The sequence below is a fragment of the Gastrolobium bilobum genome, unplaced genomic scaffold, assembly GCF_033153095.1.
Source record: "Gastrolobium bilobum isolate Gb01-03AN ecotype WA unplaced genomic scaffold, APGP_CSIRO_Gbil_v1 utg5188, whole genome shotgun sequence".
Taxonomy (NCBI): Eukaryota; Viridiplantae; Streptophyta; class Magnoliopsida; order Fabales; family Fabaceae; genus Gastrolobium; species Gastrolobium bilobum.
In genome coordinates, this window is record NW_026899969.1 from 643,091 (window position 1) to 659,590 (window position 16,500).

The 16,500-nt window shown below is 35.1% G+C and overlaps 2 protein-coding genes across 2 annotated transcripts; both read left to right on the forward strand.

Annotated features, from left to right (window-relative positions):
* Positions 1 to 156: 156 nt before the first annotated feature.
* On the forward strand, positions 157 to 1,775 carry LOC133294512 (multiple organellar RNA editing factor 3, mitochondrial). Its single transcript, XM_061493195.1, has 4 exons — positions 157 to 598; positions 691 to 788; positions 1,156 to 1,221; positions 1,309 to 1,775. The coding sequence occupies exons 1-4, from the start codon at positions 225 to 227 to the stop codon at positions 1,542 to 1,544; spliced, it is 774 nt and encodes a 257-aa protein (XP_061349179.1). The 5' UTR covers positions 157 to 224; the 3' UTR covers positions 1,545 to 1,775.
* Positions 1,776 to 4,487: 2,712 nt separating this feature from the next.
* On the forward strand, positions 4,488 to 8,570 carry LOC133294514 (uncharacterized). The gene is made up of 3 exons (XM_061493198.1): positions 4,488 to 4,666; positions 4,783 to 6,207; positions 8,188 to 8,570. The coding sequence occupies exons 2-3, from the start codon at positions 4,936 to 4,938 to the stop codon at positions 8,359 to 8,361; spliced, it is 1,446 nt and encodes a 481-aa protein (XP_061349182.1). The 5' UTR covers positions 4,488 to 4,666; positions 4,783 to 4,935; the 3' UTR covers positions 8,362 to 8,570.
* Positions 8,571 to 16,500: the final 7,930 nt, after the last annotated feature.

Consider the following 16,500-nt stretch of genomic DNA (forward strand, 5'->3'; position numbering starts at 1 on the left):
TACCTCGTCGTAATTGTAAAAAAAAATAAAAATAAATATAACCATTCAATTAATCTAACGGTGATACGGATAATAATACTTACTGATAATAACAATCTACTGTATTATACATAGGTTTCCGGAGATAAGTGACATCTTATTAATGTGGCATTTTAAGTTATAGATATTTTTAAGCAGGTATCCCCTTCACAGTCACAGCGGTGGAAGGTAAGATAGCTTAGCAAATGGCGTACTTGAGCGCCCGGCGCACCTTAGCATCTACCCTCGCACGAGCTATTTCTTCGTCATCTGCAACAACTGCAAGCGCTTCTCGGTCTCGCTTCGCTTATGCATTGATGTTGCTGACCACCAAACAAACCCTACCCGTCCCTGACTCGGTGAAGTTCCCGGTTCGGACCAAATCATCGGGTTCGGGTTACTCGCCCTTGAACGATCCATCCCCGAACTGGAGCAACCGTCCCCCGAAGGAGACGATTCTTCTCGATGGCTGTGACTACGAGCACTGGCTCATCGTCATGGAGTTCCCCGATAACCCTAAACCCTCCGATGACGAAATGGTTAACACCTATGTCAAAACCCTAGCCCAAGTCCTCGGAAGGTTCCTTCCAATCCTTTCGCTTATTCTCTCCTAACTAATTACCACTCCACTTTTCTTATTTCTACTATAAGGACTTTGGGTTGTGTTTGCAGTGAGGAGGAGGCCAAAAAGAAGATATACTCTGTTTCCACTGCTACATATACAGGCTTCGGTGCTCTCATTTCGGAAGAGCTTTCTTATAAAGTCAAAGGTGATATATTCATTACTTTTGTTTCTGGAACTAACGATTTCAAGGGTTTCTCCTTGACCCTTCATTTTGCTTGAAATTTCTAGCTTCTTTACTGTGATGAGTAATTAGGACTTTATTGTGAATGCTGTTGTGCTGCTATCTGTTTGATTCGAAAATCGAAATAATGGAGGTTAATTTTTCGGGCTATCTTTGCCATTTTATTTTTATTTTTATTTTTATTTTTCGACATAATCAAATTTGGATGTCTTTGTGTGACTTTTGAATCTAAATGAGCATTGGCACAGCATATTTATAAGCATTGCATTCTGGATAATTGGGAATTACTCCATATGCTTAACTGTTGTGGCAACTTTTTGTTCCTTAATAGAGTTACCTGGAGTTCTTTGGGTACTGCCAGATTCCTATCTTGATGTTCCCAACAAGGATTATGGAGGTGAGTTGTGTAAGAGCTTAGTTAATTCTTGGATCATTTTTTGTCTTTCAATTTTGGTTGTCTTGATTACTTTTGGGGGATTTTCAGGTGATTTATTTGTTGATGGGAAAGTAATACCCAGGCCACAGTATAGATATTCTGAAAGGCAACCCAGTAGGAGTAGACCTCGGCCACGGCATGACAGGCGGCGCGAAACAATGCATGTTGAAAGGAGAGACTCTATTCAAAGACAGAACTTGAGCCAAGGTCATGCAGGACCTACTCACCCATCATCAGCTCCAATGAATAGCCTAAACTCAGCTTCAGGTGGAGAGAACCAATGAATGTTTAATAGGAACTCTGCTTGAGAAATTATCTCATATAGATGACAGAACCAAATTTTTCTAGTGGAGAATTGTTATTTAAGGCTGTGAGCTCATATTTTAGATATGTTTATTTTGTATGGAAAATGCCTATGCCTGCGCTTGAAGGGCATTTGATAATAATATTTAGTAATTAGTACCATTATGTTGTTGTGTATGCTCTGCTGATTGCTTCGAGTCAGATCAATTGCTGTTAAAAATTGATAAACTTGAAATAATTATGTGGTTGTTTCTAATGCAACTGTTTGTTTTTTGCATCTCAACCTGTCCTCAATGCCCTATTCATTTGGTCAAATGTGCGTAATGTGTGTCATAAAACATTCAGTTTTTTTGCATTTGTTTAAAGCTGTTACTCTATGGATCTTTTGCTTGATTTGCAAGTATTTTTATCAATATTCCAATTCACCCAGCTCTGCTAGCTATCCAAGAGAACCCAAGTCTCTTGATGGGCCTTCAAAGTTCAAACGTTACAAATGACAAACTGCATAGTGATCACCCAATGGTTGCTATATCTATGAACAATGCAGGGGTCATTCGAAATAGGGCCAGAAACAAGTCAAGAGACCTGTGGGTGGGATGAGTACATCAACTAGCTGATCTATTGCGAATTATGGTTTCCTGATTGTATTGCATAGATCGTGAGTTGGTAAGCATGAATCGTGGAGTTGTTTTTTGTTATACAGTGTGTGCTCATTGTAGTGGGAAGGATAACTGAATTGAATTCCCATTCGTTTTCAGCAATTCTTTCTTTACCTTCCTTCTCTTCTTAGATGTCTCTGGTCCTTATCCACAAAATTTCCGTCACCCTTATCAATCTCCCATGCTTAATAATAATGCATTGGTTTGTTGATTTTGATTTATCTTTCATACTTACATCAGCATTGTTGCTACATGTAGAGTCCTCAATTTCCACCAAAGATGTAACTTATTTTTCCCAATTGTTTGCTCATTTCTCATTGGTGGGGGCAGGCGGCCTTGTTTGGGGCTTAACAATGTTGGTAGGACGGACGGATGCGGACTTATCTCTCAGTTTTTCCCCAATTGACTAATGGTTAAGGGTAATTCTAAACTCGGCAGAATTGTGGGGAAAGAGAAGAAAATCAGATAATTATTGTTTGGAAGGATGTATTTTTCTTTTTCTTTTTTCTATTCAGCTTTCTATATCAAGGATTTGAAATATTATAAAGGTAAAACTGAAAAAATGCTAAATCTACTTGATGGCTGTAGTAAGTAGGAGAGAATTTAGTTTGATTTTTACTAAATATATGTTTAAGAAGGGGCGAAGAGTTTTAATTATGATTAAGTCAGTTGAAATTTACAAAAATATTGGGGGAGTCAAATCGCCTCAAATAGCTTTAACATCAGTTGGACTCTGTTTGGAGCCGGTTCATTAGTTTGTTATAGGTTCAACTACATTATTGATCCAATAGCTGGTTTGGATTGGTTGGTGGTCTGGTTTCTGGTTGAACCAGTTGGACGGTCCGGTTTTAATAATTGTGGCAAAGATATTAAAACAGTTTGATATAATTCCTTTTTCTTTGGCATACAATCTGTTCCGGAACTTGTATCATGAAATTTTTTCCAATGTGGTGCTGGTTATGTTTTGATATTTGTGTGAAGAGCCTTTTTAGCTGTTAAAGTTGGGTGATATTCAAGTGTGTTATCCATGTGTGCTTTGACTTCGAGAAGGCCCAAGACGTGGGCTGCTGTTGTCTTCAATATTTGAATTTTCATAGCTTGTTAGTTGGCCACGTACAATGGTGTCCAGAAGTAAGAGTAATTGATCATCGGATGCTAATACTCGAGCCAACAAGGGTTTCCTCACTCAACTGTTTGATTCAATAATTTTCTAGCTTTAGCAGTGAATTTTCTCGCAATCCGCGAGTAGATTCAGACCTTCAGGGTGTCTCATGCAATAGAAACATCTTATTTCGTTCGTTATAATATCACCCGTGGCCTTCAAAATTCTGTTGTAGAAACTGAAATAGGAAATTTATTACCCCAAAAAAAAAAAACTGAAAAAGGAATCTATCCAATTTCATATGAAAGTAGGGGGTAGAAGCGGAAGTCTATTCTATAATTGAATTCAAGGAGAAATTAAAATAAAACATAAAATTGAATGGCATGAACTAAGGGGCTAAACGAATCAGGAGTCTTAAACTCGGCTCGTAAAGAGTTGGGCTTACATATCTAAAATTGGTTGTTGGAATCATACTTGAACTTGTATAAAAGACCTCAGACTCTAATTCAAAAGTTCGGCCTCAAAGCCTTTCAGGCGGGTTTAGAATACTAACTTTTTTTATTTTATATTTTTTATATTATTCATAATAACTCTCTCTCTCTCCTCAATCCATTTCACCTCATTTTATTGGTTAAACAATTTTTTTGAATGCTTTTGCTTTATATTATGATTTTTGGATATGAATCTTTGTGAAGTTATTAGTGTTGTTGATCATATATTTTGTTTGAATAAATTTTGGTTGTCTTATTTTTTTTTTAAAAACAGGCTAAATCAGACTTTTATTTTTTATAAATAAGACAGGCCGCAAGTGATAATTATTTTCATAACAGATAACAGTCTAGGTCAGGCTGACACATTTAAACACAGACTTAGTCTTTTAATATGAAAGCTCGGCTCGACTTAACACGCTAATGAACGTTATTTGGTGAAATTATTTATGAATGAAAAAAAAATACAATTATACGGTTGTGTCAGTTATTTAATTATTTTTTTAATAACTAATAACGTTGTCATGAAAATAATAAATCGATGGAAATTTTGGAAAACCTATTTTTTATTTTTATTTTTGTGCATACAAAAGGACAGAGCCCGTATTAAAGAAAGCAAATTATAAAGTAGCCACGAAGTAGAAATTCCCATAACGTCACGTAACATGAAGTTTTTTAATTCCCTCAGGTGGTGTATCCCAAATCTTGAGCTCCAGTGTCCACATCGGGTAGTTTTGGTTCTGGCAGCACAACACTATCCAAGCTTATCAGCAACTCAATCCTTGACCTTGAAAGATCACACCGCCTTTGTGGAAAAGAGTATTTCGGTGCAATTTTATCATTTTGCATAACGGGTCAGTGGTAATGTTTAAAAAAAATAATTAATCTTAAATTTGTATTATCCATTGATTTAATTCCTTGATTTGCAAAACTTAGTTTAATTTTTTATTTAAAAATAAAAAAATTACAGCAGCGCTTTAATGTAGTAGATACCAAAAATAGCGATCCAACGAAAAGAACCGTCCATCAAAGAAGAAAGAACCTGCTCTGCAAAGTTCCTCATCTTCCTTCCTTCCTTCCCTTTTTCCATTCGGATCCAATAACTCAATCACGCATTTCAGAGATGAATTCCAACTATGGCAAATCCAACCCGCACAAACCTTCCTCCGTTTCACTCAACAACGTCAATTTCGATTTTGATTTGGGGATCGGATCCAATCGTCCCAAATCCCTAAACGATCAGAAAAACCCCAATCCCTCCTCTTATTCCTCTTATTCCTATTCCAATTCCACCACCACCACTTCCTCTGCCCAACCAAACAAACCATCTTGGACCCACCACCCCGCTCCGACTCAGTCGTCCGGGTTGCCGGGTGCACCCACTTCAATGGTTGGTGACATCTCTGGCAAGAGTTGGGGATCCACTCAACCTTCGGGTTCCAGTATTGGGATTGTTAATAATAAGAACCCCAATCTTTTTGGAGATTTGGTTACCTCTGCTTTGGGACAGGGTTCTAAAACTGCTCCTACCAATGTTCCTCTCAAAAATGCTTCCAAGGTATCATCAGCTCCCACACCCAACAAGACCACCTTTTCAATGGGAACTATGTCTGATTCTTTGCCCAAAACTGGTAACGCCCAACAAAGTAGTGCTGCTTGGGGTGGATCTTCTGGGAGTTTTGGTATTAATGCCAATAAAAGCCCCAGTCTTGGGGGTCGTGGTGGTGGTGCTGCATCTGGGAGTGGAACCGGTTCTATTAACAAAGATCCATTTAGTTCTTTGGCTGGTATTGGATCCAAGCAAACTGCTAGTCTTAATTCAGCTGCTAAAGACCAAAAGGTTGATTCTGCGGATTTTGGTTTTGGAGATTTTCAGAGTGCTTCCAAACCAAGCTCTACCACATTTCCATCAAGTGGTACTACGGGAATTGATGTTGATTTTACTGGATCAACTGCTTCGGATCAGACCCCACCTGTCCAGGCATCAGGTGGTGGTGGTGGTGATCCAATGGACATGTTTTTCACATCTTCCTCGGCCACAGCTGGTGGTGCTGTCGCCTCTGAAGGATTTGGAGGAAAGGTCTCTTCTGAAATGGATGATTGGGGTTTGGATTCCGAGTTTGGTGGGGGAGGCCATGATGTGGGTGGCACAACTACTGAGCTTGAAGGGCTTCCACCACCTCCTTCTGGGATATCAGGTTCCACAGCAAAAGGCAAAGGGGTGGACAGTTACAAGCAGGGGCAATTTGCTGATGCTATTAAGTGGCTTTCATGGTCTGTCATCCTTCTAGAGAAAGCTGGGGATAATGCAGGCACAGTGGAGGTTTTGTCATGCAGGGCTTCATGTTACAAGGAAGTTGGGGAGTATAAAAAGGCAGTGGCGGATTGTACAAAGGTATACTTTAATATCTTAATAATGACTAGTAACAGTTGTTTGTGGGTTAGAATTTGAATAATATATATTATAAAATCTTTATTGCATTATGTTATGCTATTGGTGAATTAATTTGCTAAATTATGGAGACAAATAAGATGGAAGATAAAATTTGCAAGTGTGTGGAAGATAAAACTGTCTTATTGCATTGTGTCCAGCTCTTCATCTGGGCATAAAATCCCTCAAAATGCCTTCAGATTGTTTGTTGATGGGGCCTCTTGTGCTCCAAATAAGAATAGTGCTTGTGGTGGTCTTATCTGCACACATCAGGAGACTGGGTTGGTGGTTTCACCTTCAACATTGGTTTCACCCTCACCTCTACCATCCCAAGTCGGGGGAGCCTTGTGGAAGGGGATTGTCCCTTTGATTTGCTAGTTTAGATTCTGCTTAAAAATAATATTTTGAGATAGTAAAGGAACACGGAATACATCTTTGGTAAATTTTGGATTACCTCTCCTGTTATAGACAGCAATTACTCCTGCCTTCTGCGTTCAAAGACTTGCTATCTCCAAACTTCACTTTATTCTTGAATTTCTCATTCAACGAGACAAAATTCTCCTTGGTTCCTGGCATATGACTGCTGCAGCCACTATAAACATATCAGGCTCCTTCCTCTTTTGAGGTACTACACACACAAAATCTGCTCCAATGTGCCTTCCATGTTTTCTATAAAATGAGCTTCATTGTTCTTCTTCATTGGATAGTCTATACTTGTGATCAGAGTTTCTACAGCTGGCACATTGTCTAATTGGTTGTTGTCATGATTTTTTTTCTTGCAAATAGACTAAGGAGTGGTCTTGTCATTGTTTCTTGGCCTTTCTTAGTTTTGCCTTCTTCTCCCACGTACTTTATTGGATCTTCCTCCTTTCCTTTGTGGCTGATTGTTGTTGTGCTTCTTTTTCTCTACATCTTTCTTTTCAAGAAAATTTATTCCTTGTAAAGCTTGCTCCAAAGGATGATCTAAAAATTCTCCCCATTCTTTTCTCCATGTTCCTCAAGAATCAGGGGAGTTTTTCAATTCATGTTTAGTATATATATTTTTAAATCTTTGGATTCTTCTAGGACAGCAACATAATCAAATCTTTGTGCCAAGCTTCTGGCAAATATACGCTCAAATTGTTGAACTTCCTCCTTCAATGCTAAGTCCAAGCCCATTGAGGGGTTTCCCAAAAACCCTAAACCTTAAACCCTAGATCTCACCTCCTCTATATATTCATTAGTTGTGGGTGGAGGCTAGCTTAGAATGAGAGAGAAAAATTTGAGAGATAATTATTTGAGAGTTTGAGCAAAGTTTTATGCTTTGCATTTAAGAGATCTCTAGAGAGAGTTTGAGTGAAACATCTCTAGGGTAGTTTGATTATCACCATTGTTGGAGAGGTTGAGTTAACCACCACATTGGTGTATTTGATTCTTTGTAACCATTATTTTCATAGTGGATTTTTTATCTGGACTAAGTCCCGTGGGTTTTTACTTCTTCATTGGAGAAAGTTTTCCCACGTTAAAAACTGCTTGTGTTCTCTCTCTCTCCTCTCTCTCTCTCCCGTTTTTCGTTTTGATTTTCCGCCGCGCTGTCCGACCTGGTGAAGTTCAGGCCGAGGTATTGCCGAGATCCGAGATCAGGATCTTGTTTGATTGATTCCGCACAAAGGCTTCTTAGCCGAGCTTGAGGGAACCAAGTTCCCAGCACAAATCTCCAGGTATCAGTAAAAAAAATTCTCTTTAAACTCCACCATTAGATAATTGCCTGGTACTATGTATATCTTAGTTGAGTTGAGACCCAAGGTAGCATGCGTGTTCAATTCTGTAATTGAAGTTTGAAAGGTTAGGATGGATAGCTCTACATATTTGGGTTGCCTTTGTATGATGAATTGAACCGCACCATTTTTATTTATCACGTATAATTTCGAGGAAGAGTATTTTTATCTGCATTTTGTTGTGCAGGTTCTTGAAAACGATGAAACCAATGTATCTGTCCTCGTACAGCGAGCTCTCTTGTACGAGAGTATGGAAAAGTACAAACTTGGTGCGGAAGACCTGAGAACTGTGCTGAAGATTGATCCTGGGAATAGGATTGCTAGAAGTACCGTTCACCGGTTGGCTAAGATGGCCGAATAGAGTTTTTTTTTTTGTTCTTTTCTTTTTCCTTTAATTTTTACATCATATAGGTTTATACCACCCCCATCCCCATTTTCCTTTGCCATGATAGTTAGGGGTTGATATGATATGAACTGCTTTTGGTTGCTGCTGTCACCCTTCTTATTATTTTCTATGTATGGTTTATTTCATTCTGGCTTATGTCTTGAAATTAACATTTTCATTTCCTTCAACCAGATCTGAACTTAATATGAATTGCCATATTTTATTTCTATCATGTCCTTTCATGTGTTTACGTTGTTTGCCTACTAAGAAAGACAGTTTTTTTCTTAAAATTATGAAGAGAGAAGTCGTGACTTCTAGAAATATTTTTCCGAGGTACCGTTGACGATTTTGTTTGTGGTTGTGAATCTGATGTTTGGTTTCACGTTGTCATGCTCCGGACTCCCTAGTCTCTTGGTTTCAGATGTTTGCTACGTACTTCAGCAGTGGCGGACTCACGAATTTCACTCATAAGGGGTGAAAAATAAGAATACCTCTTTATAAATAAAAACACTTCAAGTATAATACAGGCTTAATATGCACAAAATTGATAGATTTAATATGCAAAAAATTGAAAGAAATATATTACAGAAATTAAGATCACTTTACTTGACTCTTACTTTACGTGTTTTCATATCATTAAACTCATCTATAATTGAATCCATGCTAAAACTTAAAATAATTTCTTTTTCAATGTATGTAATCAAAGAATCATCAAGAAATTGAGTTTCTATTCTATTTCGAAGCCTAGATTAGTTTCATAGATGAGAAAAACCTTTCACTAGTTTCTGTAGAAACTGAAAGAGTGAGTACAAGTCTAATCACTCTATCAATAAGAGGATAAATGATGGACTTTTTAATTTTTGCTATCCCTTGACATAATTTAGATGTGGTTGATAAATTAATCAAATATGGATGTTTAGGAATGTCAAGCTTAAAATGTTATAACTCTATCTTCAAATATAATTTTTCCTGTTCTGTGAAATCTCTCAAATAGAATTTATCAACAAGTTTGCAAATATCATCACCGTTCCGTGTTTTTATTTTTTTTTTTAATTTATTTGTCCAACACAATTTGTATTATACAATTTTTAAAATAAATAATTTAATAATAATATTAAAATTTTATTTTATATATATTAAAAAAACAGTTTCTTTAAATTTGGGGGAGGCCCCCCCTCCCCCCTTCCCTAAATCCGCCTCTGTTAACTTGAGTGATATTTTATGGTAGTTGTGTCACTAGATACCAAGTTAACAAGTTTTACGGTTTGTTTTTGGGTTCGAATCATGAAATAAAAAATATAGAACCATATAAACATGACTTATATACACAGAAAAATTCTGGGGCGTAATTACGTGAGCATTAACAAAATTGTGTAGAATTTGGATTATTTACAATTGTTAAATGACGTTTATAATCTTACATTCTAAAAATAAAATAAAAATAAAAAGTTATGTAAAACAAAAATATGAAAGCAAATCATAATGATCATATGCTGACCGCCTGACCCTCCCCGTATTTCCCAAGTGTGACGGGTTTACCGGGGTAAACAGGAGTCCCTCACTGATTGAAACTTGAATTATTATTATGTACCAAAAAAAAAAACTTGAATTATTATTGTTTTAATTTTTATTTTTTTTAGATTTTTTCACCAGTTCATCAACTAATTAGGTCGAGTTGTGCATTACTACAAAGACGATAAAGTTTTTTTTTATTGAGTTTTTAACACAATTGCATATCCAAGAATTAGGCAAAAAAATTAATTTAATGTTTTTTAATAAAATAATTATGCATTTATTACAGTTTTAGAAATAATTATAGATCTATTGCACAATGTGACCCCCTTTTGGGCGTCACATGTGACGCCCATTGAGGCGTCTCACCCTAAGGAGAGACGCCCATCAAGTGTTGACATGTGTCATTTTTTTTTCAAAAAAAAAATTAATTTAATCATAAAACTTTTGAAGGCCATAACTTTTGACTTGGGTATCCAAATCAGGTAATTCATTTTTTGATTCCACGTAACTTTTTGAGATCTACGCAATGACATCTTATATGATATATTTTATTTCTCACAAACATAATTTAAATTTAAATCAGGTAATCTTTCTCCTTTTGAGATTTAGAATATTTATTTAATTGTTTTCTTTATTAATACAGATTTTTCAAATTGATTTTTGAGTTTAAATAACAAATCAAATCAAATCTTTATTTTGTTTTTCTTATTAATAATAATTGTTACTTTTAATTTAAATCACAAACCAAATATTTTTTATAAAAAAATAAAAAAATTAATTTAAATCACACATCAAATCTTTATTTATTTTTTATATTAAATCACAAATGCAGAACTCAGAAGCTTCTGAGTTTTAAAATGTGACACGTGTCAACACCTGACATGTCACCAATCACGTCTAAATTGGGTTTCAATCCGGAGGCAATCACGCTTAATTTAGGTAATTTTATTTTTGAAAAACATTCATAAGCATCGTTAATTTCAGACCACGAATAATAATCCAGAAGCTTATAGCATTAATCATTAATTTTAAAAATAATATCCTTCTTCTTTAGAGATTTAGAATATTTATTTGATTATTTCTTTTGTTTCTACAGATTTAAATCACAAATCAAAATTTTATTTATTTTTTATATTAAATCACAAACTCATAACTTAGAGGCTTCTGGGTTTAACCGCTCTTATAATACCATTCTTGCAATTAAAATTATGTTTGTGAGAAATAAAATATATCAAATGAGATGCCATTGCGTAGATCTCGAAAAATTATGTGGAATCAAAAAAAGAATTACCTAATTTGGATACCCAAGTCAAAAGTTATGGCCTTCAAAAGTTTTATGATTAAATTAATTTTTTTTGTTGAAAAAAAATGACACGTGTCAACACCTGATGAGTGATGCCCCGTTGGGGCGTCTCCCATTGGGGCGTCTCCCCTTAAGGTGAGACGCCTTAATGGGGCGTGACGCCCAAAAGGGGTGTCACATTGTGCAATAGATCCGTAATTATTTTCAAAACTGTAATAAATGCGTAATTATTTTATTAAAAAACATTAAATTAATTTTTTTGCCCCATGAATTAAACCCAAAATTTTCTTTGTTAAATGAACCCATGAATCAAATCCGAAATCATCGGTAAAGTTGGATTGAATGAAAAAGGGATAATATTTTTAGGTTAGGATTGTAATTTGAAAAGATGATAAGAACCACATTTCTAGCATTAGGTGTAGGAAAAAGTGTGTATCTTTTTAAAGGATACACACTTATATCATTTTAAGAGTGATAAAGAAATAAACTTGGGGAAGAGAGAGAGGAGGGAAAATTTTGTAATTTAAAATTTGAAAAAATACACTATATTTATCTAAAAGGACCATCCTTTTAAATGATAAACAATAAACCCGTAGGTATAATTAAGATAGTTTCAATTATAATATTCTCCTACTCAGGTTGCTTCAAACTGAAGAATAGTATATATTTCTATTTTTATTTATTAAATTCTGAAGAATCTCCGGATTTAGACACTATTTAGAACTTATTGCTTAACGGGCACATTGGTCCAAAAAAAAAAAAAACACACTCCACGACATTTGATACAAGATCAAACATAGATTGAATGATGGATATTTGTCTGCCTACTTTTTTAATTTTTAGAGTAAATATTCTTTTTGGTCCTTAGAAAATTTCACGATACTCGTTTTAGTCCCTAACAAATAAAAAGGTCCATCGTGGTCCCTAATATATTTAAAATGGATTTATTTTAGTCCTTTGAGGGACTAATATGGGTCTTTCTTAAATTTGTCAGGGACCACGATTTCAACTAAATGGATCCATTTTGAATTCTTAGGGACCACGATGGACTTTTTTATTTGCTAGAAATTAAAATAGACATCATAAAATTTGCTGAGGACCAAAAAGAATATTTACTCTAATTTTTATTTTAACCTCTATATTGTTCATACAAACAACCATTAGGTAGGTATCTTTTTTCTAAGCAAAAGAATATTATGCCAAGTCATTGAATTGCATGTAAATTTATGTAGAATAGTAATAATGTGATCCTAAATAATTTTAACTGTATTTCTTTATCCTTTTTTATTTTAAATTCACGTTTATTTAGTATAACTAGTTTTATTAATTATATTTTATTGTTCACTGTTTAAAAATGTCACTATTTATCCACCCAAAAAAAATGCCACTATTTGAAAATTTGAAATATATACAGAGTGGAGTATAAAAAGTACAAAAAAAATCTTAATTCTAATTTGATCGACAAAAAATAAAAAATAATTGAGAACTTTGAAATTTTATATACTGTATTATTGAGGAATATAAAAATATTTTATATTATATATTTAACATTTATTTTAATCTTTACAACCCTTATTTCTTCATATTAAAGGTTCAAATTTACAACCCTTATTTCCCGTGAACTAAACTCTCCATCGCTATCTAAAAGATAGTACATTTTCACATTTTCTCTTCGTAGTCTGACTACCTAAATACCATTGCGAAGTTCCTAATAAATTATTTTTTTCATTGATGTTACCAATTTATAAACTCATTTAGTGTCCGTTTGGATAGACTTTTATTACTAAAAAAATTGTTTTTTTTTAAAAAATAAAAGTTCTTTTGAGAATTTTTAGATGTTTGGATAACAATTTTTTAAAAAAGCAAAATTTAAAATAAAAGTTAAAATGCTGCTTTTTTTATAGTCAGTAGTTGGTTGCTTTTGAAAAAAGCAGAAATTAAAAGATAATATAAAATTTTTTTTAGAAAAAAGATAATATAAATTTTTAAAATACAATTTTAACCTTATCCTATCATATCTATTTTATCTCTTCTTATCCCACGATAGGGTTGGCAAAAACGAGCCAACCCGTCGGGTTAGCTCGTAACCCGCCAAAAATGAGCGTTAGGTTGGCAAAAATGAGCTGCCAACCCGGCTCGTTTCAACCCGTGAAAAAATGAGCCAACCCGCGGGTCAAACGAGCCAGCTCGCGGGTTGAGTTTTTTTTTTATTAATAAAAAAATACAAAATATAATATAGAAAAATGGACAAAACTCACACATGTTGTCATCATTTTTCTTCCTTATCTAAACCTAGGTCCCTAATCTTCTCACATCCCTGCCATTTTTATATTGTTAGGCTGTGCTGGCTCTGTTTGGTTCAAATATCTTACTCACTTGGTAGCAAGTAGTTCTGATTGTTTCTAGATGTTGATGCAAATTTGTTGTGAAGAAAATTTGAAACTAAAATATTTTGCTTTTATTTCTCATTTTGTAACCATTTTTTAAGCTAATGGAAGTCACGTAGCTGGTGCATTAATACTACAGAGTCATTTAAATAGGCAGAAAACGAGCCAACCCGCGAGCCAATTTTCGAGCCAACCCGCAAGCCTATTTTCGAGCCAATTCGCGAGCTATTTTTTCAAGTCAACCCACGAGCCATATTTTTGAGCCAACCCGCGAGCCAACCCTAACCTGACTCGGATTGGGTTGGGTTGGGTTTTCTGGCTCGTTTTTTATTTCGAGCCAGCCCTAACCCGGCTCGTTTTTTTAGATTCAATGCGGGTTGGGTTGGGTCGGATCGGGCCGGGTTGCCCATTTTGTCAACCCTATCCCACGATCATGCTATTTTATCTCTCTTTTATTGTAATTTTATATGTAAAAGTGCTTTTTTTTAGTTTAACATTCAAACAACTTTTTTATGTAAAAGTGATTTTTCGATCATACATCCATTTTAAAAAAAAAATATTTAAAAAAAAATAATGCATAAAAAATCATTTTTTTTAAAAGCTTGTCTAAACGGATCCTTATTCTTGAGAGCATACAGCCATAGACTTGACATCGACATCATTCATTAAAAAGAACAGATCAGTCTACCGATAAAAAATAAAGGAACCCAGATCATACTTTTTTCAAAAAAATAAAATACAAAAAATAGTATATTTAAATTAATTTATTTTATGATAAAAAAAATTCAATTGAATTTTTATAAGAAAAAATTAAAAAAATTATTTACCCAAAATAATATATTCCCCAACCATCCTCAAGTATTGCCTATTATTAACTAGTGCTAAAGTCATTTCACTTTTTATAAATAAAATAAAATTTGAATAATTTATGTTTTGTTTTTTTATTGACAAACCTAACTCGTAGATCTTCCATTGATTACTATTGATGTGTACCTTTCAATGAATATTGTCGACTACTTTAGTGCATGCACTTCTTTGCCTTTTTCACCTATGTACTTTAAAATTTTAAAAGTTTGACCTGAATAACTCTTGTGGTCAAATTATTGTCTGGAGTAATGCATTACATAGCCTAAGTAGTGTTTGGTTGGGAAGAAATTTTTTAATATTAGAAAAATGTAAATACTAGGAATTTGGAGGAAAAGTGAGTTAGATAAGAAAATTTTAAAAAAGTTGTTTGGATGGGCAAATTTTTACCAGGAAAATTGAATGAAATTCCTGAATATGTGTTTAGTTGAAGATAAAATATTGATGAAAAAATAACCCTTTTATACCACAAACCAAAATTTAGCCGATTTTCTCATAGAAATACCACCTCTTGAGATGCTTTCTGGAACAGTGTTTTTATTGGTTTTTACATGTAATTGTCAATTGATAGGGAAGTGAATTAGATAGGTAAAATTAATGAATCGCTGAACCAAATGTGGGGAATGCAGGATCCCTTTGCACTTAGCTAGGAAAGTGGGGAAAAGTCTCGAAACTAACACCCCTAATGGTTAAGAAAATATGTTTTCTTCCTGAACTACTCAGAAAACCTTATGACAACTCATATGAAAGTTAATTGTTTTAAATATAAGGAAACGCCCAGAGGTATATCTTTGAAATATTCTAAACAAATAATGATCTCAATTCTCAATTAGCACAAAGTAACTCGAAAACACTTTTATCATACAATGAGAAATGAATTTAAATTTTCAATATAATCCCCTTAAAGGCATCAAAAGACCAATTTATTTATTTTTATCTAATAACATTATAAACTTGTTGATATGGGATAAACTCTTCTTTAAAATATTAATACCGTTTTCCTTTACAAGTGTTTTTCCACAAATTTACTTCTTAACATTATAAATACTTTCTTAAGTGTCAATTTAAAAAAAATTATCAAAAAGTAGCTGATTTAAGTGGTATTGTTATGGACCAGAGGAAGGCCTACGATAGCGAGAAGCCCAACCCAAATCAGCCCAAAGGTAATCTCTATAAATAGGGACTAAGAACCACAGGTATGACTGATCTCTCTACCCTATTTCATGAAGACACGACAGTGCACACACACGCACACCCCTTCTGGATAAAGCCATCATATAGTGTGTAGTGATCAGCTGTCCCCAAGATACCTATGTGGCTCTTCAGGGCTCCGGCCTGAGCAAACAGGTTCGTCATCGGCAGGAACGAACGTGTTGAAATCTACCGGGTTGCCAATGGGAAGCTCGGACACCTCTTCGGTTGACATTTCGGATGCAAAGCTCAGCAGCTCCTCCGTAACCCAGGGATATTGGGTACGAAGGTTATCGGTCACTGGAGCAGAGCCCTTCTCGGTCGTACTCACCCTGGCATCTGGACCTTGGCTAGAAGAAGCGATATTCGCATTCGATTCTGTAGAATGGGACTCCATAAATACCTAAAACAGTAAAATGGAGGATTAAAAAGCAAGAATAGCACGTAGCAAAGGGGATACGTACCCGAATTAAACACACTACTGTCAGAGGAACTAGAATCGTCAGATGCAAAAACAGGAGCAGGGGTTGCTGAACCCGGAGTGTGTGGACAGCTACCCAAAACTACATTGGCCATGAAGTCATTCCCCCTCTCCACAAACTGAGCACTAAGGTATACACAATTGAAGCAGGGCTCAGGGTTGGCAGTACTAGGATGAGAGGAGACTCTTACACTCTGATTCGGAAAGGGAACGGGTGTAATAGAGTGAACCGGGGTAGAACCTAAAGAAAGAGAGGGAGCTGCCCTGGATGGGTTGCCTAAGTTACGGGGACCAACATTTCGACCCCGGGTTGAAGGACCAGAAGAAACCCTCCTACCTCGAAGACCCCCCCTACGACCACGGACTGAAGAGCG